This window comes from Sinocyclocheilus grahami, unplaced genomic scaffold (genome assembly GCF_001515645.1).
Source record: "Sinocyclocheilus grahami isolate Dianchi unplaced genomic scaffold, SAMN03320097.WGS_v1.1 scaffold92.1, whole genome shotgun sequence".
Taxonomy (NCBI): Eukaryota; Metazoa; Chordata; class Actinopteri; order Cypriniformes; family Cyprinidae; genus Sinocyclocheilus; species Sinocyclocheilus grahami.
The window spans coordinates 2,246,411-2,268,587 of record NW_015505271.1 but is presented as its reverse complement, the minus strand read 5'-3'; the positions used below and the strand labels follow the sequence as shown (position 1 = coordinate 2,268,587).

At 38.1% G+C, this 22,177-nt stretch overlaps 3 protein-coding genes across 5 annotated transcripts in view; 1 reads left to right on the top strand and 2 right to left on the bottom strand.

The window, feature by feature from the left end:
• LOC107587441 (zinc finger ZZ-type and EF-hand domain-containing protein 1) overlaps positions 1 to 6,826 on the bottom strand; it is a 48,682-nt gene extending 41,856 nt beyond the window's left edge. Inside the window, exons 1-5 of the mRNA XM_016275236.1 lie at positions 6,186 to 6,826; positions 3,336 to 3,337; positions 3,075 to 3,258; positions 2,747 to 2,946; positions 646 to 856 (exon numbers count right to left, since the gene is read on the bottom strand). Coding sequence (XP_016130722.1) covers positions 646 to 856; positions 2,747 to 2,946; positions 3,075 to 3,258; positions 3,336 to 3,337; positions 6,186 to 6,685 — 1,097 coding nt within the window. The 5' untranslated portion in view covers positions 6,686 to 6,826. The remainder of the gene's footprint in view (positions 1 to 645; positions 857 to 2,746; positions 2,947 to 3,074; positions 3,259 to 3,335; positions 3,338 to 6,185) is intronic.
• A 1,432-nt stretch (positions 6,827 to 8,258) lies between these two features.
• LOC107587358 (neuferricin-like) lies at positions 8,259 to 9,911 on the top strand. 2 transcript variants are annotated; one of them, XR_001609464.1, is made up of 3 exons: positions 8,709 to 8,903; positions 9,237 to 9,404; positions 9,519 to 9,911. XR_001609464.1 is itself a non-coding variant. In XM_016275118.1 (2 exons), the coding sequence occupies exons 1-2, from the start codon at positions 8,411 to 8,413 to the stop codon at positions 9,395 to 9,397; spliced, it is 441 nt and encodes a 146-aa protein (XP_016130604.1). In that variant the 5' UTR covers positions 8,259 to 8,410; the 3' UTR covers positions 9,398 to 9,911. The 2 variants fall into 2 exon arrangements, 1 of the variants encoding a protein (XP_016130604.1); XM_016275118.1 differs by lacking the exon at positions 8,709 to 8,903 and adding an exon at positions 8,259 to 8,690 and having other exon boundaries at positions 9,237 to 9,911.
• A 423-nt stretch (positions 9,912 to 10,334) lies between these two features.
• The window catches only part of LOC107587357 (rabankyrin-5-like), a 27,403-nt gene continuing 15,560 nt past the window's right edge, over positions 10,335 to 22,177 (bottom strand). For both annotated transcript variants that reach the window (XM_016275117.1, XM_016275116.1), the window contains 14 exons: positions 18,438 to 18,648; positions 18,242 to 18,340; positions 17,998 to 18,151; positions 17,616 to 17,784; positions 17,347 to 17,465; positions 13,641 to 13,797; positions 13,291 to 13,491; positions 13,007 to 13,183; positions 12,762 to 12,909; positions 12,534 to 12,624; positions 12,289 to 12,413; positions 12,022 to 12,168; positions 11,837 to 11,927; positions 10,335 to 11,663 (listed from right to left, as the gene is read on the bottom strand). In XM_016275117.1, the coding sequence (XP_016130603.1) occupies positions 11,531 to 11,663; positions 11,837 to 11,927; positions 12,022 to 12,168; positions 12,289 to 12,413; positions 12,534 to 12,624; positions 12,762 to 12,909; positions 13,007 to 13,183; positions 13,291 to 13,491; positions 13,641 to 13,797; positions 17,347 to 17,465; positions 17,616 to 17,784; positions 17,998 to 18,151; positions 18,242 to 18,340; positions 18,438 to 18,648 (2,022 nt within the window). In that variant the 3' untranslated portion in view covers positions 10,335 to 11,530. The remainder of the gene's footprint in view (positions 11,664 to 11,836; positions 11,928 to 12,021; positions 12,169 to 12,288; positions 12,414 to 12,533; positions 12,625 to 12,761; positions 12,910 to 13,006; positions 13,184 to 13,290; positions 13,492 to 13,640; positions 13,798 to 17,346; positions 17,466 to 17,615; positions 17,785 to 17,997; positions 18,152 to 18,241; positions 18,341 to 18,437; positions 18,649 to 22,177) is intronic.

Here is a 22,177-nt window from a genome sequence, read left to right as displayed (position 1 = left end):
TTTGAAAGAAGTCTCTTATGTTCACCAAGGTTGCATTTATTTGATCAAAAATACAGCAAAAACATAAATATTGTGAAATACTATTACAATTTAATATAACTGTTTTCTGTTTTAATATATTTTAAAGTGTAATTTATTCCTGGGATGGAAAAGCTGAAATTTCAGCAGCCATTACTCCAGTGTTTAGTGTCACATGACCCTTTAGAAACCATTCTAATATGCTGAAAACAATTGTGCTGCTTAATAGTTTTGTGGAAACAATTATACATTTTTTCAGGTTTCTTAGATGAATAGAAAGCTGAAAAGAAGAATATTTATTTGAAATAGAAATCATTTGTAACATTATAAAAGTCTTTACTGTCACTTTTGATCAATTTAATGCATCACTGATGAACAAAAGTAATCAATTCATTTTTTTTTAATATCTTACTGACCGCAAAATCTTGCATGGCAGTGTACATGTCTCAACAAATTAAAATCAAATTCTAAAATCAAAATGCACTAGGCAAAATAGAGAAAGAAACATACAGCTACCATCAGCTACAAATCAGTGTGTAGCATGTGACTATAACACAACACATTTAGTGCTATTAGTGCCGTGCTTTTGTGAGAAGTAATATTCATTAGTTATTTCTCCTGACTTACTGTGTGCTCTGTAGGACGGTCTGTGCAAGCACAGGATTGGTTTCCATGGAAGCGGTGACGAGCGACGTGAGGAGAGACAGATACCATATAGCCGAGGCGTCGGATACCGAAACCTCTTTACTCTTGGTGATCTGGTAGCCCATTGTCTTCAGACCATGAATACGTGTGTCACAGCCATCGCTGAGGCAGCGCTTGATGTTTATCTGAATAACTGAGAGACAAAAGGAAGATCAGTGTAAGTTTACAAGAGCTTTCTGACTAGTATATACTTGGAATAAACAGAAATTACAGTCACTCTTTACATTCCGCTCACAGTCTGCAAATTCTATGCACACCTATCGTTCAAAAGGTTGGGGAATAGTACGATTTTTTTTTAAAGATGTCAATACTTGTATTCAGTAAGGATGCATTAAATTGATCAAAAGTGACAGTAGAGACATTTATAATGTCACAAAAGGTTTCTATTTCAAATAAATGTGGTTCTTTTGAATCTACTATTCATAAAGGATCTTGGGAAAAAAATGTATTACAGTCTCCACAAAAATATTAAGCAGAACAACATATTTCAACACTGATAATAGTAATAATAAGAAGAAATGATTGTTGAGCAACAAATCAGCATTTTAGAATGCTTTCTGAAGGATCATGTGACACTGAAGACTGTAGAGTAATGGCTGCTGAAAATCAACTTTACCATCACAGGAATAAATAACATTAAACAAACAAAATATATTAAAATAGAAAAAATATTTTAAATTGTAATAATATTTCACAACATTAGTGGCTTTATTGTATTTTTTATCAAATAAATGCAGCCTTGGCGAATATAAAAGACTTCTTTCAAAATCCCCAAACTTTTGAATAGTAGTGTACAAATTAAAATAGGGCTGCAACAACTAATCGATCAAATCGATTATTATCGATTATGAAAATCATCGACAACGATTCTCATTATCGATTAGTCGGGTCTGCCCACAGTGCACGTCCAACTTCAGCCGGTCTGACAAAGCACTGAATGACGCATTTCTATGGACAAAATGCATCTAAAAATAGTGGAGGAAACATAATGCGATACTGTGGGAGAGTTACGTGATCCAATGCCCTGTCAGGCGCTTATACAGATGATGCGTGTGCGTCCTCAGCGCAAAAACTTTCAGTTTACGGTCATATCCTTGTGTATAAATGTCACAAATTCACGCGAGCATTTCCATTTCCTTCCTGACAGTCTGTGTCGAGATTTATTCATTACTTAATGAGCGGCGGCCGCGTGCACGGGCGTCAGACAAACGGAAAACACAAAAACATTTATTGTGCTGAAATATATCTGTTGTTGAAAGTTAAATTAAGGTTTAAATGTCAACATGCATTGCGAGTATTTTATGAGAGTAGGAACTGTAAGGGGATGACAGCATGTATTTAGGAATAAGGTTTTTAACAAATTATGGTTTGTGCCACTGCAGCTCTAAACTAACAGTACTGGTGATTAACAAAATTATTTTTTCGCTTTCTGTATTGGTTAGTCCTCCAATATGCGTAAGCTCTTTAGTAACAGTAGTAGGCTATTTCTAATGCTATAATATAATTAGTGCTGTTATCTATGAAAGAAAGACAGAGAGCTTTAAAGTGTTTTTTTTTTCAGATACCCAATTACAGTCAAAAAGTACATAAACAATGCCAGCAAGAATGCAAGCTGTTATATGAAGGGCATAGGAGGCCATTTTTTTAATGTGAATAAATACAATTTAGTTGTTTAAGTTTATTTGCCCAATAAATTACTATACATTTTTTTGATTTAAACAATTTTTTGACAGATTCCTAAAATGTGTTTTCTCTTAATTACGGCAGGAGGTCTAATAAATTGTTAAGCACCATATGTTTTCATAGCATAGCATTTGTTTGAAGGACATTGGGCAGAATGTGGAATAGTGTGTTTTTGTCAATAAAATAAAAAATATATTTAAAAAAAAAAATCTGATTAATCGGAAAAATAAAAATAAAACAATAATAATCACCAACTAATCGATTATCAAAATAATCGTTAGTTGCAGCCCTAAATTCAAACTTCAAACAGAAAATTCTGCTGTACAAGTGTGTTGCTCACAAGGATGGCTGATGTTGGCGTTATCCAGTAGCGGTACGTAACCCGTGACGTTACTGGGGATCCTCACATCTCTGATCTCCTGCAGGGAGCGCCGGTTCTTTCCTACAGCTATAGACACCAGCTGTGGCATGTAGCTGTGGTCATTAGATGCTACCGCAATGGCCAGCCGTCTCAAAACTATGTCTGGCTTCAGTTTTAACCTGTGAAAGTGGTGAGTCAGAGGAAGTGGTAATATTTAACTAATTATTTAGCGAAGGCAATGGAATGTGTTGCATCATCAGCTATAATTTAATTCCATGTAGATGCACCAATGAAATGGACAGCTTGCCTTATCCAGTGTGAGCGAGCACTACCGTCCGACTGCCAGAAAGACACTGTCTCACCATTGGTCATCTTGTTGATATCTGCACTATTGGATGAAGCCTCGATGAAGCTGTAGCACTGGGTGACCACCTTAACTTTATCCACATCTGGGTCATGATTGAGCTCCGCTCTGTACTGGATGTCTAGATCTGAGAGGACAGCCAGCAGAATATGAATATGAAGAACAAAGGAAATGTTCTCATATATTATCCACAGTAAACTGCACCTCTAGCAGCACAAAATGGAAACGGATTTTTATTTAATTATTCTTTCCAATTGAGTGCTGCAGGAATAATGAGCCCTATAACTAGCAGAAAACTTCTGGTTCCATCGTCCCAAAGTCAATGAGTGTTTTGAATGGGGTATTGATTAATGGCACAACATGTAGGATATTTTTATTAAAATATCTAAAAACCACTGGAACAGTGTTATATGTTTTGCTGACTTGTGTACTTACATTATCCCAAATGTTTCGAAGAATGTTTAAATCCAGAGAAATAAGCAATTTTAACTAGTGACGTGGACCGTGTCTATAGTGTCATTGTGTCGCCTGCCAATGACGTTATACATCCTCGATTTCTAGTTTTGTTTTGTAGAAAACATGGAAACACCAAAGACGCTTTAATGTTGTGCATTTGATAGACCGGTGACGACCGCACAGAGTAGCATTATAATATATATGTTCAAATGTATCTAGTATGATAAAACAGCGCTGCTTTTTTCCCCCACATACGCACGACCGGAAGGAGTGGAAGCGGTCGACTGTGGCATAATAAAAGCTCTGCTGCTTTCGAGCCGTGTGTCGCGCTCGTTCAGCGGCCACGTTTCGCTTCGACGCCTTTCAGCCTCACCCTGCTTCATTCTACTACGTTAATAAATCATTAGCTCATCCATGAACATGATTTCTGCCCGAGTCCCGTCGGATTGCATCGGCTGTGGGGATGAAGACGACAACTCCCATGATTCCACACTCAGTCACAGCGTCATCAAACTACGCCTTTGTCTCTTTGTTTATTTTGAATATGCGCCCTCTAGCGGCGAAAAAATGACATATTGTGCCTTTGAATGTCTGAAATAAGGTCTGTGATTAACACAACCTTAATATATTTTCAAGTTTTACTGTACGAATTAAAATACATCAGTATACCTGTTTTGTTTTAAAGATTTTATGCATTTTGAGTAGTGGTCGACCGATATTGGTTTTTTGACAGCCAATGCCGATATCTTTGAAAGCAGGGTGTGCGATATAATTTTATTTATTTTAATTGATGTTTAAGAAATTTGAAATCATTTGAAAATGGATTAAAAAGTTAATGTGTTAAATAAACATACTTATACTTTAGATGACATAGTATTTTTCACAAATAAATAAATATTTATTAATAATATAATAAAAAAAGGAAGTAAACACTGTAACCAACAGGGCACTCAGTATTCTGGGAAGTTTGTGTGCATTGGGATTTGGGAATCATATTTTTTTCAAATAAAGCCAAGGTAACACTCATTTTACATACAGCACACAGTGGAAAAGACATGAATGCATAAAGAGGGCAAATGCATAAAGCGCAGCATATTTTGAAATCACGAGTTTAAAGTTTGTCGATCGCGTATCTCCAGTGAAGCTGAACTCTCCTCCAGTCAGGATTCAATTCACACGGACCGATCGTCACGCAGAGAACACATGCAGGATACACATGCACACTTCACAAGATCTCACAACTGGATCCGACTAAGTTTGCAAGGTTTGTGAAATGAAATATTCATTAGTCATTCAAAGATTTGTTTAAATTATATAAATGCACATTTGCTGAATGCTGATGGCAAACAAAAAAGTATTATAATGTTTGCCTTTCTATTAGTAATAATATAAAAGCAATCGTTATAATACTTTTTGTATACATTTTAATTCCTTTGTTTAACCATTATATCTGATTATTAGGCAGACTTCTATCCGTATTAGACAGAACTGTTAACGACAACAGCGAACAAGAGGGAAAAAGAATGTTTAAAAATGTTTAAAAGAAGAAAGAAATTCATAGGTTTGGGACAATTGAGTATTATTATTGGATGAACTATCCATTTAAGAACCCTGACACACATACATTCATGTATCATTTTTTTTGCATTTCTGTTTGGCTCACTGTGTGCTCAGGCGCTGCCGTTGTCAGCACCGTCAAAATAAAAGTCCCGCCTCGAACGCATCGGCCAAACAGAAACTTATCGCCCAATGCCGATATTTTAAAAAAGCCAAATATCGGCAGATATATCAGCCTTGGTAATATATCGGTCGATTACTAATTTTGAGTTGCTAATAAGTGGCTAAATGGGACTACAGAGGTCGTTGAGGACATTATATGTCATCAAACAGGAAAACTCATCTACTCATTAGTTTGCTTTCACAGTCGCGTTGCGTTTATACTCGCACTCCTGCAAACTAACAAACTCAAACTTTCCAACTTGTAGATTTTAAATTAAGATTGAAAGCATTGTTAGAAGTTTAGTGGTGGTGATGTTGAAGTCATACAACTGTGATGTAGATTGTTTACAGCCTAACTTTAGCTTTTTACTTTGGTGAGTGCATTTAGGCTTCAAAGTCGTGGCCTAACGGTTAGAGAGTTGGACAAAGGTCATGGGTTCGAGTCTCGGTACCGGCAGAGATTGTAGGTGGGGGAAGTGAATGTACAGCTCTCTCTTCCACCTGCAATATCACGACTGAGGTGAGACCCTTGACCAGGCCACCGAACCTCAAACTGCTCCCCGGGCGCATCGGCAAAAAAATGGCTGCCCACTGCTTCGGGTGTGTGTTCACGGTGTGTGTGTGTGTGTTCGCTACTCACTGCTGTGTGTGTGCAGTTGGATGGGATAAATGCAGAGCACAAATTTCTGAGAATGGGACACCATATACTTGGCACCGTCACTGTCACTTTAAAAATGAATGAAATCTGTGTTCATTTGTAAAGATTATCTTGATAAACAAAAGTGCACTATAGTGAGAGTTCTTAAATCACCCTTCTTTGGCCTTGAACCTACAACCTCTCAGTTACCAGCCGAGACTTGGCATGAACCACTAGGCTACAGCAGGTCATTGCTCATCTGAGTGACATGTCTCATCACCTCCTCGCACTCATCTCTGGGCGCGTCTCTGCTCTCCAGCATCTCACAGAACTGCTCCAGTGTGACGGACTCCTCTCCGCGGCTTAGCCGCTCCTCCAGCCAGCGCACCAGAGCGCTCTCGTTGCGCGCCAGCACCGACTCCGAAATGGCGACCCATGAGTCGCTCATACGGGCCGCTGCCTCTCGCAGCTTCACCTGCTCCAGCAGAGCTGCAGGAGTGGGGAGTCCATAGCTCGGGGCCGGCGGGTTCGCAGAACCTCTTCCGCTTCTCCCCGGACCGGAGCCTGCCGCGACTCCTTCTCCACCACCTCCGCCGCCGCCGCCACCACCACCACCTCCGCTGCCGGCCCTGTTGCCTGTGGCCGCGGAGGCCGGGCTGCCCTCAGCGAACACGGGACTCTCCGTTTCTACGTCCTCCTCGTCGCCGCTCCCAGCGCCACATCCTCCCTCCGCGTTTCCCATGGTGTTCTGCGGCTTCGGGCTCTCTTCCGATTGCCTCGAACCCAGGTTTCAAGCTAAGTTTTAGTGTCAGGGTTGATTAGTTCAGGGTGCTTTTCCCGTCCGCGCGTTCCTCCGCTGTCTCTACCGCATTAACTGACGTCATGTTTGTCAGCAAAAAACCAAACTTTGGTCCTTCCGTGAGCTCAGCGACGCCCGCTGCGCTGCCCCCTAGCGTCCACCGCCAGTACTCGCAAATCACGGTGTCAAATTATAACATTTTTGTAACGTAAATGATGTAATTTTTTTAATGTTGGACGGGAAATAAATAAATATGTGCTCATATCTGAAGTTGACGTTCAGTGATGATGTCAGTTTGTAGGTCACCTGGAAAGCTAATTCTTAATATATAAAAAATGATAAATAAATTTTGTATTAATAACAAAGTTATTGGAAAGCTGAACATTTCATTTGCATGTGAATTCTGTAGACTGGAAAAGGCACTTGTTTTAAAATAGTATTTGTATTTAATATTTAGAAACCTACATTAAAAGAACACTGGGGTGTGTGATAGAAATATGTGTATTTGATGTGATTTTTTTTCTCAGAATGACATTTTGGAATATGAATAATAATAATACAATGGCAATACATTGCATTTGCTTATTTTGTTAGGAAAATACCACATACATAAAAAGAATGGTCTCTTTGAAAACTACATTTCTTACCTTTTATAAATAACTTACAATTATACATAAACCTTTTGGAACAATCTAAAAACAAACAAATAAAAATCTGTAAACATGTAAAGTTTTAAAAAGCACTGAAATGTATGTAACTTCTGTTTTCTAGCAACTTCTGTTGTTAATGATGTGACCATGTAATAACTCTTGTTCTTGTGGCACTTATTAAAAAAAGATTCATTATTTGAAACACTTGAAATTTCAGTTGGCAAATGAGCAAAATCTCATACATTTACAAACAGAATTTCATAGCCTTATTCTGAGAGTAACCAGGCCATACTTTGACAGCTTTACGTTCTTTCAGAGATAGAGAGAGAGAGAGAGAGAGAGAGAGAGAGAGAGAGAGAGATTTGAAAGCAGCAGGGGCTGGCGGGTTAAACGACTAGTGGCAGCTGATACATAAAAATGTATAATAATAATACAATTGTGGGATCTTTGCATCATCATTAAAAAAAAACAAAAAAAATAATTTCATTGTTCGTTTCGGTCTGAGCTGTATCCCTTCTAGCCACAACCGGGCTGGCGCTCTCTCTGGCAGCGGCAGGTCGCAGCGCCACTCCCGGAGGCATCCCCAGCTGCCACTAGTCGTTTCTAGTCGTTTCTAGCAGCTGCCAGAGGTCTTGCTCGCCGTTTCTGCTGTTTGCTCGGTAAAACTACACTGTTCTCAGTGGCGTGCGGTGGATTTTTATGTATCAGCTGCCAGAGCTCTTGCCAGAAGTCAAAGGCAGCTGCCACGGTTTTTCTCGCCGTTTCTGCAGTTTGTATGGTTTCTGTACTGCAATAAATGCTGTCAAGTAACCCTGAATTGTTCGTATACCTGGAGATAATTTAAAAAAATATATATTTTTAAATCACCTTTCAGCTTGTATTTTCCTAATACATTTGCGCATGCGCTGTCCAACACAGCACAACATGTTGACAAATGTGATATTGTTGATAACGATGTGTTGTTCGATACGGAGTGCCATTGCTGTTTATTCTCGTCTATGTACATTGTCTTCGCACAATGCTGAAATATTTGGTAGCTCTTATTTCAATATTCCTGGCCGTATGGACAGTGCCCGAGTGGCTCACATTCTCGATCTATGGCAATGTTGTGAATGTGCAGCAGGTCAGTAACGTGCGAGCGTCTGCACCGGTTCGCATGCTGACCGAAGATGAGCTGTCTTTATACAACGGAGGAGAGAACAGTAAAGGATTGTACCTGGCGATCTTAGGACAGGTGTTTGACGTTGAAAAGAGGAGCAAACATTACGGGCCTGGCGGCGGTTATCATTTCTTTACAGGTTAGTTCACTATGCAATTTACAGGCCAGATTTGGAGTGATGCTAACGCATAGAGATTGCTGAAATCTGTGAAGTTCGTGCAGGGAAAGACGCCTCAAGGGCGTTTATTACAGGTGATCTCACGGAGGCTGGCTTAACTAGCGATGTCTCGGATTTCACTGACTCACAGATTGTGGCTCTGTGTCATTTGATCAGAGGGCTACACTCCAGTGGGTGGGTACCAAATGACGTTCGGTGACCATTTTCATAGCAAGTTTCTAGCTATTTTACGATTTCTTGCAGAATTTTTGAAAGAAAATACATTTTATTTTCAGATTTATAATTTGAAGAACTTAAAATGCTTGTAAGACTCTTCTATGGTGTAATAATTGTATGAATGTCTTTATGCTTTTAAGTCCCATTGTTAAAAAAATAATCATTTATAATAATATTTTACCTACAAATAAAAACTGTCATGAACAGGTGAGTAAATGATGACAGATTTTTAATTGCAGGGTGAACTGTCCCTTTAAGGGCTCTCTCCTCTCCATGGCCCATGTGCTGCAGGTAAACTGACTGGCCAATTCTACACAGAAAGCGGGCAGTCCACTGACGCTTTGCTACATGCGGAGGCTTTCTTGACTGAGGGGTTGAAGAAAAAGGCCCAAGCTCAGAGTGAGATGCAGCTGTACCCAGCCTGTAACTCGGGAGTGGAGCGAAGCCAGTGAGGGACGAGTATGGTGCTCTACAATGAGTTTTTTTTTTGGACTTTTTAATCTACCAATGCTTTGGACAACATTTGCTATATTTCCTGGAAAAAATGTAACACAAATTACATTTTTTTTGCAGTGGTGGCATTCACAGAGACTGGATTGGAGTACCCAGAATGCTTTTCTCACCTGGGTCTGGCCACTCTGGGTCAGGACTGTCAGATCCTGTTCACGCTGAGAACCGAAACCTCAGAGGGTACAAAGACTGTCCTCCTCATGCAGAGTCCTGCCGTATCACTAAAGACTGAGCTGCATGTCTTCGTCACACTATGAGTGTCACTGTATTTCATTTGGTTTTTAAGGACTCTTCATCACTTTCTTCAGTGAGATAATGTTTATAGAGATGTTTTTTTTTTTGATGGGTTTAACTTTGTTACAGGCACATGCTACGTGAATGCTGCTGCTTGCTATTTATATAGCTATGTTTCTAATTTAATTGCTTCTCTGATTTAGATTTCACTTCTAATTTCATTGCAGTTTGTAGCCAAGTATATTGCTTATGCCATAAAATCAAGATTGTTAATTAAATAAGACAATTTTTTAGATTTTTTTTTTAATTGTCCTTTATGTAAAGTTGTCCTCCCTTTCTTGAAAAGGATACTAGAGGCGGCGACAGGCTAAATATCTGAGCATACAGATACCATACAATGTGCAGAAAGATTAAACGGAGGCCAAATCGTAGGTTTGTCACATAGACAAAAAAGCACAACCTGCATTAAGTACAAAACAGTTGTAGTGGTCAAAAATATCATACATTTATCTGTACAATTTAACAATAGCAATAACAGACTGTGGACATGGCCATCCCCCCAAACAAATCAAAAACTCAATCTTCCTTTGAAATATGAAATGTATCAGAAATGTAAAAAAACGTTGATAAAGTGCACCTGTTAAGCATGGACATGAAAAAGCATTTAAAAATGATAGGTCAACATAATGCGATGCGTTACGCCACCAAAAAGACTTTTGAAAGAGTTCTCGAAAACAACGATCAAGCGAGCAGCTCCCCCAGCGCTAGCTTGCAGAGCAAATGTTAACTGGAATGTATCCTTTGGTGATCAGAAATGAATAAAGTGTGATTATGATGCAATGATGACTAACAATAGGCTACAGATGATGTCATGCATATGCATAGTAACTAAGTATATCAGAATTCCGAACTTGTATTTCTGCACCTGTCTAGCTTAATAGAATCACAAGAAACGATTTGAAATCCACATCTGAAGTGTTTCTCAAATTTTAGTATGATGTAAACTAATGGATCGGTTAAAATAAAGTCCACTGAATATGCAGATTAATAAATGATTAAGTTTACTAATATTACTAAGAACACAACATTAACCAAGCAAGGTACATTTCTCCATCTCTTTCTTTTGATTTGAACTCCAGAGAAAGAGAAATGTCCTTCCACAGAGGTTAAAATGTGTTAAAAACCTCAATACAACAACTGAAAGACCCTGCACAGTATGATTAAGGCTTCACACTACTTAAACATGGCTACCTTTCACAGATGCCTTCATATCCAGCAGCATTTCACACCAAACAAACTTCCTTGAAATGTTCACAAGACGCTGCATCTACCTCCAACTGGGTTCGAACTATCTGTAAAAAAAAGTCAAGTCAATTCAAGTAGGCCTACTGATGGCATGATTGCATGTTCAGTCATGCATTAGACTCATCATACTTATGGAAAATGAAGTACTAATAATAATCATATAGTGTCCATATAGCACATTAGCCCTGTCAAAAACCCCTATGGATCTTTTTTAGTAGTAAATAACAGTTGCCCTTCTCATATCACACTTGGTTTTTGCCAAAAGCTGAACTTCGGAACTACAATTTTCATTTGCATCTGCATTCCACAAGTTTTAATCTGGATCCTCGACACATAATAGTTTGGTTCTAAAATGTACTGCTAGAACAAACACACTTGTTATGGTTGTATTTTTTCCTTTGACAAGAATGGAATGGTTTTGTTCAAGGGCTCCTCCTCTCTTTGTGTCTTACTCCATTTCTTCATCCTCCCAGGCCCAGCCCGTAGGTTCACGGTCAGCTCGGCTGGTGCCCGTCTGCCCGTGCTTCTCCAGTCCATTAGGACACGCCACCCAATGTCAGCACATCAAAGCAGATGTCGCATACACGCACAGGTTTGTTCAGGTCAAATTTGATGATGGGGATCTCCTTTATAGAGCACTTATGGCAGAGCAGACGCCCACAATGGCGGCTAAGAGAGAAAGAAAAAGACAATAAAAGACTGAGTTATTAGGTAACAGGACATAGGGAAGATGACAAAAAGTGAACATCATTATAAATGGAGTTATGAATGAGAAAAAAGGGTGAATTCACAAAGGTCTTTATAGCGGTAAACAGACTGAACACTGTATATTGCCTACATACCAGTGATGTTTCCTGGTGGTGACTCCAAATTTGGTCATACATTCATAACAGTTTGAACCATCACACCACGGGGGCTCTTTGGATAGCATATCTGAACCGTTCAAAACGTGATACATAAGACTAGTTATATATAACTACTACCAGCATTGTAAATGTCTTAGAAACACTAAACCTGTATCACTTACCTAGTAGACGGAACAGAAGCTGCTTAGTGGCAACTTGATAGTTGAAGATGTTGATGCCCTGGTTGTTATTGACGCCAAGTCGAGCTCCAGCCCTCACAATGGCACGACACAGGTTAGCGTTTCCTTTCATGTATGCCAACAGAAGCACTGCAAGGAGAAAAACATCAACTATCACTGAAAAAAAACAATATGGCATGATTGCTATTATTAAGGAAAATGATCTATTTAAAAATGCATATTCAGTATAATTGGTAGTCCTTCACCAACCTGTGTACCCTTCATTGTCGGGTTTATCCAGGGGATACTCAGGCATGCATTCCAAAAACAGCTCAAAGATGGCTGCTGCGTTCTCCTTCCCATACTGGCCAAGGACATGCATGGGAGATTGACCTCTATAGATAAGAAAAGAGGGCAAAACTATTAAAGTTAGTGAACGTCAATGAATATTGCACATTTTGTGTGTGTGTGTTTTTTTTTTATACATTTGTGGAGTAAGATATTCTGAGCCAAACCTGAGATTAAAGGCCTCTGCATCTATGTTGGACTCGGTGAGTAGAGCACGCACATTATTCAGACGCCCCTGCATCACGGCCAGATGAAGTGCTATTAGTAGGAAATATAAAGAAATGGAATTTATTCCTACAAGAATATTATAATAAATGTACTTTTTTGCACTCATATTTTACTGATTTACACCGACTACTGAGCCCTTTTACTGCAAGTGTAGCACAATAGGCTACCATTGTTTCCATTCTCATCTACTGCAGCAAAATCAACGCCATTCTCGATCAGGACAGAGCAGATTGTGGAAAGATCCTGTTGTGCAGCGAGATGCAGCGCTGTCTGACGATGCTTGGTCAACTCATTTACTTTAGCACCAGCCAAGAGCTGTAATCCACACACACATCAGAGAAAACACAAATATATGACTTGAAAATAATAGAATAAAATAAAAAATAAAATGAAATAATTATCTTTACTTTACCAGATTTCTGACAATTATCTCTGATCCCGCCTGTACGGCCAGGTGTAGAGGAGAAAGTTTGGCACTGTCCTGCACTCTGGAGTTCACGTTGGCCTGTACACTAATGAGAAAGAGCACACTCTCTATGTCTGAGTTCTGCACGGCAACATGCAGGAAGTTGCGACCTTTGTTGTCCACCTAGACAAAGCGAGAGAACATTTATCCAGTGGCTTGTGACAGCACACATATAGAAACAATGTGGAGTAATTTCATCTTTGTCTGTGAGTATAATAAGGCCCACGCACCTGTTCAGCAGCGCCAGGCTCTCTCTTGAGGATGGCTTCGGCAGCCTTATTGTTCTTATGGGTCATGGCACAGGCAAATGGTGTCATGCCTTGTCTGTCTCGAATATTCAACCGGATTTCTGGGTGGGAGATGAGCAGCTGGATGATGACACTTTGCTGGTTGCTGATGGAGACATGGATGGGAGCACGACCCTCTGAATCCTGCTAACAGAGAAATGGATACTGCGGCTATAAGGGCATTTTAAACTGTGTGTACATGGAACATATCTGCATAAAGCACTTGTTAAATTGCGTTGTCATCTACAGAAAAAGAGAGAAGAACTAGAATGAATGTATGCATTTGTATGAACCTGTGCATTCACATTGGCTCCGAACTCCAAAAGGCACTGTGCCACCTCCTCCAGACCCCAGGATGCAGCCAGATGCAGTGGGCTCTGTCCATCTCTCGCCACCTCATCTCCCTCACCATTAGGACCAGGCCTCCTCGGGCTGTTCACATCACAGCCACTGAAAACACATGTTGAGATCAGTGACATGGAAGTTAAACTTTTACTTCAAAAGTCACTTTTTGGAATGTCTGTTCAATTATTATTACGTTACGTTCATTTATATATGTAAGTGATTATTTGGAAATAATTTGATCATTTTAACCAGCATAACATGCAATTAATCTGATTATAGTTTTGACTGATAAACAATTCTGCTATATATATATATATGCACACACACACACACACACAGTGGCGTGAAAAAGTGTTGGCCCCCTTCCTGATTTCTTATTTTTTTGCATGTTTGTCACACTTTAATATTTCAGATCATCAAACAAATTTAAATATTAGTAAAAGATAACACAAGTGAACACAACATGCAGTTTTTAAATGAATGTTTTTATTATTAAGGGAAAACAAAATCCAAAACTACATGGCCCTGTGTGAAGAAGTGTTTGCCCCCTAAACCTAATAACTGGATGGGCCACCCTTAGCAGCAACAACTGCAATCAAGCGTTTGCGAAAACTTGCAATGGAGTCTGTTATAGCGCTGTGGAGGAGTTTTGGTCCACTCATCTATGCAGAATTGTTGTAATTCAGCCGGCCTAGATTTAGCATCTTACTTCAGGTGATTGCGTTTAGACTTCAGAATCCATCCCAGTTGTTCATTTGTGAAGTCTCAGAACTTATTTTCTGCAATAATCCAAATGTCAGTGGGAAAAAAATCCTATTGGGTTTCTGTCAAGGAAACCAGGGTGCTGTTAACTTCTGTGTTGTACTACAAAAATATGTCATCATTGCAGTGCTTCAGGCTGAGACTAAGACTGGCCCTTTACACAAGGTTTTAAATGCTAGTGTATATATATATATATATATATATATATATATATATATATATATATATATATATATATACACTAGCATTTAAAACCTTGTGTAAAGGGCCAGTCTTAGTCTCAGCCTGAAGCACTGCAATGATGACATATTTTTGTAGTACAACACAGAAGTTAACAGCACCCTGGTTTCCTTGACAGAAACCCAATAGGATTTTTTTCCCACTGACATTTGGATTATTGCAGAAAATAAGTTCTGAGACTTCACAAATGAACAACTGGGATGGATTCTGAAGTCTAAACGCAATCACCTGAAGTAAGATGCTAAATCTAGGCCAGGGGCGGATTGGCCATCTGGCAAATGCCAGAGGGGCCGGACCATTTTGTTTAATGTGGGCCGGTCAGATTTTTTCTAAATATATATATATATATATATATATATAAATAAAATTGTTTTAACGGGCCAACAGCACATAGGTCAGGTTTTTATCGCTTGCACGATTTCTCTATGGTTATAATAATAATAATGTTAATAATAAATAAATGTTAAGCATTTAGCCCAGTCGACCGAACTGTTCAGTCAAAATCAAGCACGTCATCAGAGAGATTGCAACACGAGCTAATTTTCAGTAAAAGCTAGATAATGGACCGTAAAAAAGGAAAGGCGGTGCAGAAAAACTTTGAGAAAGGAAAAAAAAGGGCTCAAGTCTGACGCTGCTAAATGCGTAAAATTAACCGAACTCTTTTAAAAAGGTTTAAATTTGGCTGCTGCAGCTGAGGACAGTTAGTGCCGCAGAGGTAAGATGAAAACAGAAAATACAGCTAGCACAAATCATTTTCACACTACTTCTGCCAGTTAGCGCCGGTTTTATTTATTTTATTTTTTTTTGACAGTAGCCTACATTGTATAAAAACAGTTGTAAGCTTAGCGTAAGAACCCCAGTATATTTTAAAATGTCATTGCTTCGTGATAATTGGTTAACTGGTTTGTGCTAACGAGCCTGTTACTGAATTGAATGACTGAAAAATCAGCAGATAAAGTGGGATTTAGGGTAAAAACTGATGTAGGCTACTTGCAACACATCAAAAACCTATAGCAATAGCCATAGTACTATAGACATTTGTAGTGAACTTTTCTTTTAATATGTAGATAGTCATATATTAAAATAAAACATTTAACACACATACAGTACATAAGTTTTCAGTATGCAATAAATCCTTAGGTAGAGTGGACTGCAGAGTCAAGTGTCATGGAGGTAGGAAGACAATGAGAGGGACACACCCTGATACAGATGCTGCCAGTTTCTTAATAATGCGGCTCTAATTAACTATTTATTAACTCTTAGGATAGGAGGAACCTGTGCCTGTGTCACACACACACACACACACACACACACACACACACACAGAGAGAGAGAGAGAGAGAGAGATCACACTCACACACAAATGCACATGCAGCACATACTAGCAACACTTCAGCATACTTTAATTCACAAATAATTGTATATCAAAAAGGATTTAATGCTGCTACTATTTATAGTTTTTGCTACATATTCTATTCCCTTTTTTGCTATTATTACTTGTTTGTATTCATGTGTATTTCAATGTTGAGAGCAGTCAGTGAGAAAATATTTTGTTGTAATGTTTAAGTCCTATACTGTGTTCATTAACTAGGATGTTGCTGGAATCAGTACAGCCAGAGACCCCTGGTCTTCCAACACCAGTGCTGTGAGGAAGGATGCTACGGTAGGTCTAGCAGAGACAGGGAGGAGTATGGTAGAGGTAGAAAAAACCCAACAGACAGACAGTGACAACAAAGAACAACATACTGTAGTGAATGACAGTAACAGCAGACAAATGGCATAAACAGACAGCACACAAACTCTACAACATCCTCAGATTATTTTTCTTTTGTTTTTACTATATGTGTAAATTTGTTATAAACGTGTGCTCTTTAAAAAGTAATAAGCATTGTTTGCCAGACACATACATTAAATGTTTAAATATCTGTTACATATATGGTACTGCTTATATTATTTCACCATCTGCACACAAACGTAAGTAGTGAATGTGTGGGTGGGGCTGTGTCAGTGTGGTAATATGGGCCGGTGTGGCTACAGCACCAGGGCTGCATTTCTGTCCCAGTCCGCCCCTGATCTAGGCTATATACAAACTACACCACAACGAACTACACCACAACTTCAATGATTACTAAGCTTCCATCAACTCTTTTGGTCTTTATTAAAAAACATCTTCTCTGAAAGTTTGGGTTAGAATAATTAGCAATTATAAACATAAGGCAGTGAAAGCAGACTAGTGAGTAGATGGTTTTTTCTGTACAGTGTGATGATGTTTAAGGTAATCAGCAACAAATGTAGTCCCTTTATTATGACAATTAAAAGCTTTAAAAAAAATCACAAGGGGGTATTATTTTGTAGAATAAAACGTGAAAATATGTGTTAAGCACAGAACTTATTTCAGGCATTTCACCAAAAATCTATCTCAAAAATTGACTTCAGGACGATGGAAACGGAAGTGCTAAAATGCTAACTTATTTCAGGATTTTGGCCTACAAAAATATGTCATCCTGCAGCACTCTATAGGAATGAAGCTAATGAAGCACGACCAATCAGTTAAGTGTTTTGCAAATGTCAACTTGATGGCCTGTCATGCTCATTTTTTACAATGCAAATTCTGCTCAGAAGCAAGATAAATTAAGGAGAGGTTTTGCAAACCTGCGTATAAGGAAGCAGGCAGTGATCTCGTTGTTCTCATCGATGGCTCTGTGGAGAAGAGTCTGATGACATCCTCCAGGCCCTGAACTCCAACAGGTTGCATCACACCCGTGCCTGACCTAATCCAAAAATGAACAACAAGTCAAATCAACTCATCATAGACAAGCATTATTTTTTAACCAAAATATGGAAACTAAATGTTTCAAGATCAACAATATATTAAATGAAGTTAAAACGCTCCAAATTGGTAAATGGAAAAATGTTCTCACCAATGTGGAAGCTATGTCCTCCAAACCATTTTCTAGAGCCAGCCAGAGTGGAGGATCACCCTTCTCATCCACCACTGACATGTCTGCTCCTCTTGTGCAGATGGCGTCCACTACTAAAGGAAGCTGGTTACTGATGGCCAACTGTAAAGCCGTCTGCCCCTCCTGGGTCCTGGAACGATGCATGATTTGTAGTTTGAGGATCTGTTATGTGTGTCAACTCTTTCAGTAATAGCTATTTTGGGGGAAACCGAGGGGGGATGGGATTGAGACACACTGCAGGCAGGACTCAAACCATCATTGCTGACATTAACAGCACAGCTCAACATGTCTGGGGGATGTATGCTAACCAACGTTTTATAGCACTTTCAGGTAGGTGCAGTACCTGACGTTGATGTCAGCCTGGTGCTCCAGCAGGAAGAGGGCGCTCTTGCTGTCCTGTCTCTTTATGGCCATGTGCAGTAGCGTCTGTCCATCAGACATGGTGTCATTAATGGCTGCTCCAGAACCCAGCAGCTGTGCGGCGATAGTGTGCATACCTAGTGATGTAAATAAGAAAATAATGTGAAAAACTGAATGATCTGCATGAGCAGTGAACCCACAGGAGGAGATTTTTTAACAGAACCCACCAGTCCAGAGTGCGAGACCCAGAACGGTCTGATCCATTGAGTCTTTCAAACTGAAGTCAGGGATGATCTGCAGGTTGTTGGTGGCATGTAGTGCATTGGCTATGACAGATGGAGCAGAAATGAAGTTATGAGTGACATAAGATGGCATGGCTGCATAGATCAGCACTCAAATCCAACATCCTCGCACATCCCTCACCTTTCTGCTCTAGTATGACAGACACTACATCTGGATGGTTGTGAATGATGGCCAGGTGGAGCGGACTTTGCAAGGAGACTCCTTGGCTTTTCTCGACTCCATCAGGCAGAGTGCTGTCAGTCTGCAGGTTAGGATTCGCCCCCTGCTGGAGCAACTCTGCTGTTAGCCCTGCCAAGCCATATCGGCAAGCCGTATGGAGTGGGGTCTCACCCTAAAAAAGAAAATTTGATCATAATATATATAATCATCATAATAATTATATATATTATATTATATAATACATATTTAATTTATAATAATCCACCCCTACTAATTTACTATTACTCTATTATTGAGTACTATACTTACTATTATTATTGTGTTTATTCATGTATGTGACACTGGACCACAAAACCAGTCTTAAGTCACTGGGGTAAATTTGTAGCAATAGCCAAAAATACATTGTATGGGTCAAAGTTATCGATATTTCTTTTATGCAAAAAAATCATTATGATATTAAGTAAAGATCATGTACCATGAAGATATTTAGTAAATTTCCTACCGTAAATATATCAAAAATGTATTATCATTAGTAATATGCATTGCTAAGGACTTTATTTGGACATATTTTATAGGGATTTTCTCAATATTTTGATTTTTTTTGCACCCTAAGATTCCAGATTTTCAAATAGTTGTATCTCAGGCAAATATTGTCCTAATATATATATATATATATATACATATCCTAACAAACCATACATCAATAGAAAGCTTATTTATTCAGCTTTCAGATGTATATAAATCTCAATTTCAAAAAATTGGTTTTGTGGTCCAGGGTCACATTTATCAAATGTATATATACACACCACCATTCAAATGTTTTTCAAGTCTCTAATGCTCACCAAGGCTGCATTTATTTGATAAAAAATACAGTAAAAAGTCATATTTCAGAATTTTATTACAAATTAAAATAACTGTTTTCTATGTAAAATGTAATTTATTCCTATGATGGCAAAGCTGAATTTCAGCAGCAATTACTCCAGTCGTCAATGTCACATGATCCTTGGTGCTCAAGAAACATTTTTTGTTTTTTACAATGTTGAGAACAGTTGAACAATCTGAAGCTCAAAATAAAATTTATTTGAATTTGAAATCTTTTGTTACATTAAAAATGTCTTTACTGTCACTTTTTAATCAATTTAATGCATCCTTGCTGAAAAAAAAAAAAAAAAAAGTAATTTCTTTCCAAATAAAAAAATCTTACTGAGCTCAAACTTCTGAACAGTAATTTGTATGTATGTATGCATGTATGTGAATATATATACAGTGGGTACGGAAAGTATTCAGACCCTCTTAAATTTTTCACTCTTTGTTATATTGCAGCCATTTGCTAAAATCATTTAAGTTAATTTTTTTTCCTCATTAATGTACACACAGCACACCATATTGACAGAAAAACACAGAATTGTTGACATTTTTGCAGATTTATTAAAAAAGAAAAACTGAAATATCACATGGTCCTAAGTATTCAGACCCTTTGCTCAGTATTTAGTAGAAGCACCCTTTTGATCTAATACAGCCATGAGTCTTTTTGGGAAAGATGCAACAAGTTGTTCACACCTGGATTTGGGGATCCTCTGCCATCCCTCCTTGCAGATCCTCTCCAGTTCGGTCAGGTTGGATGGTAACTCAAATAATTTTACTCCAGACTGCTTTCTGAACAAGGGACAATTCAAGGCAGGTTTTGTTAAAAAGTTAAAACTCAAGGATGGATCAGTACCCATTGTTCATGATCCAGCTGCACCTCCAGAAGAAGTAAGTCTTACACTTTTTATTTATGTTATGTTTGCCTTTAAGCATTTATCGGCCGATACCGATATGGTGGCCGATATATCGTGCATCCCTACCTTTAATGTGATAGGACAGATCAGACATGACAGGAAGTGAAGTGAGAGAGAGAGGAGGGGGGCGGGATCAGGAAAGGTCCTCGAGTTGAGATTCGAACACGGGACATCCAAAGCGCAATGGCGCTGCATGTCGACGCACTGCCCACAAGGCTATCGGTGCCAACACACTTTTTATTTTTTATGATTATTTGCGAATCGTGTTTGCTCTTCCACAGAAGAGAGGGGCGGGGAAAATGGGCATCCGATGTCCCCTTTGAAGCACAGCCACCACAAAATCAGACTTACTTTAAAATCATTCTGTGGTTAAATACATATTTAAAATCATAAGAAATAGTTTAATAGCTATGTCATGATACTGTTTTTGAAATCAAATCTTTGCATAGCTATGACAGGAAACACTGGAATCTAACAATGCTTTAGAAAAAAATAGTCAATCTTAAAAAAAATAAAGCATATACATAAACCCTATCGGATAAGCATGTTATAAACTTCTGAAACATTGGTGTTTACTATTTTAGAGCAGTCACTGCAATTTATGAAAGACCTCAATTAAATCTGTATGTGGGAGTGTGTGTGAAAAAAGCAGATGTAACCCCCTTTGTAATCCTTAACATTTTCATAAGTAACTGTAATTTAATTACACATTTTTTCTTAGTAACTGTAACCGATTACAATTACTTTTATTTTGTAATTAAATTACGTAATTCCGTTACATGTAACTAGTTACTCCCCAACACTGTATATATTAGGGCTGCCACTAATTTTTATTTAGATTAATCTATCGACTAATTTATCGATTAATCTAAACGATTAATTTCCCACAAAAAAATCAACAATTTTAAAGAACATTTTATTAAACTTGCAACTTTGCCATTCAGTAGAGTACCATAAAAAAGTATAAATGTAAACAAGTCATTGACGAAATGTAAAACTAAAAGAGTAAAAATATAAACAAACCTAATAAAAATGAAATAAAAATAAAATAATAACAAAAGTCTGAGAAAGTCAGCATGTTCTTAATGTCAATATATCCACATGTTCTGGGCATTAAAGCTGTGAGTGCAACTACAAAGGGGGAAAAAATCTGTTTCAATTAACCCCAACAGTTGAGTCCACTAGAATGAAGTATTAAAATTTTAAGTATTAAAAGTACTCTTAGAAATGTGTAAACAACAGTTTTAAACAGACATCTCCAGCATGATGAAAAAAATGAACAGAGGGCTTCAGTAGTGAAACTCCAAATGAAATCTAAATTTCTATGAAATCCTTTTTTAAAGCAAAAGTAAAGTGCAACATAGAGTGCAAGCAGCAAGTGTCCATCTCATAGTCCAAATCATTGAAATCAAAGTTCAGTATTATAGTGTAAGAATGACATGTCCACGTGTTTTGTGGTAATAAAAATAGATGTAGGTTAAGTGAACAATAGCCTTTAAATTTACTTAATACATATATACAGGGTTTCTGCAGATTTTAACAAGTTAAATTTAAGACTTTTTAAGACCTTTTTAATACCACCTTATATGAAATTTAAGACCTAAACCTGTAATGGAAATACACATTTTATTACATACATATATGTAATATTTAATGTTTATAAATTAAAAAGAAAACAAAGTATCAATGCTGTAATAAATGGTATTTATTACTATGATATACAGTGAACTTTTAATGTCAGCAGACAATATTCCATATAAAATATCCCCACAAAATCACTGCATCACTGAGATTTTTGGTGGAGTAAACAATTTATTCTGAAGCAATATTTTCATCAGTGTTCTATCAGCTTTTACATACTTAAATCCGCATATTTACCTTTACAAAGGCCTATTTTTAACCTTTTTAGATGTATGCATC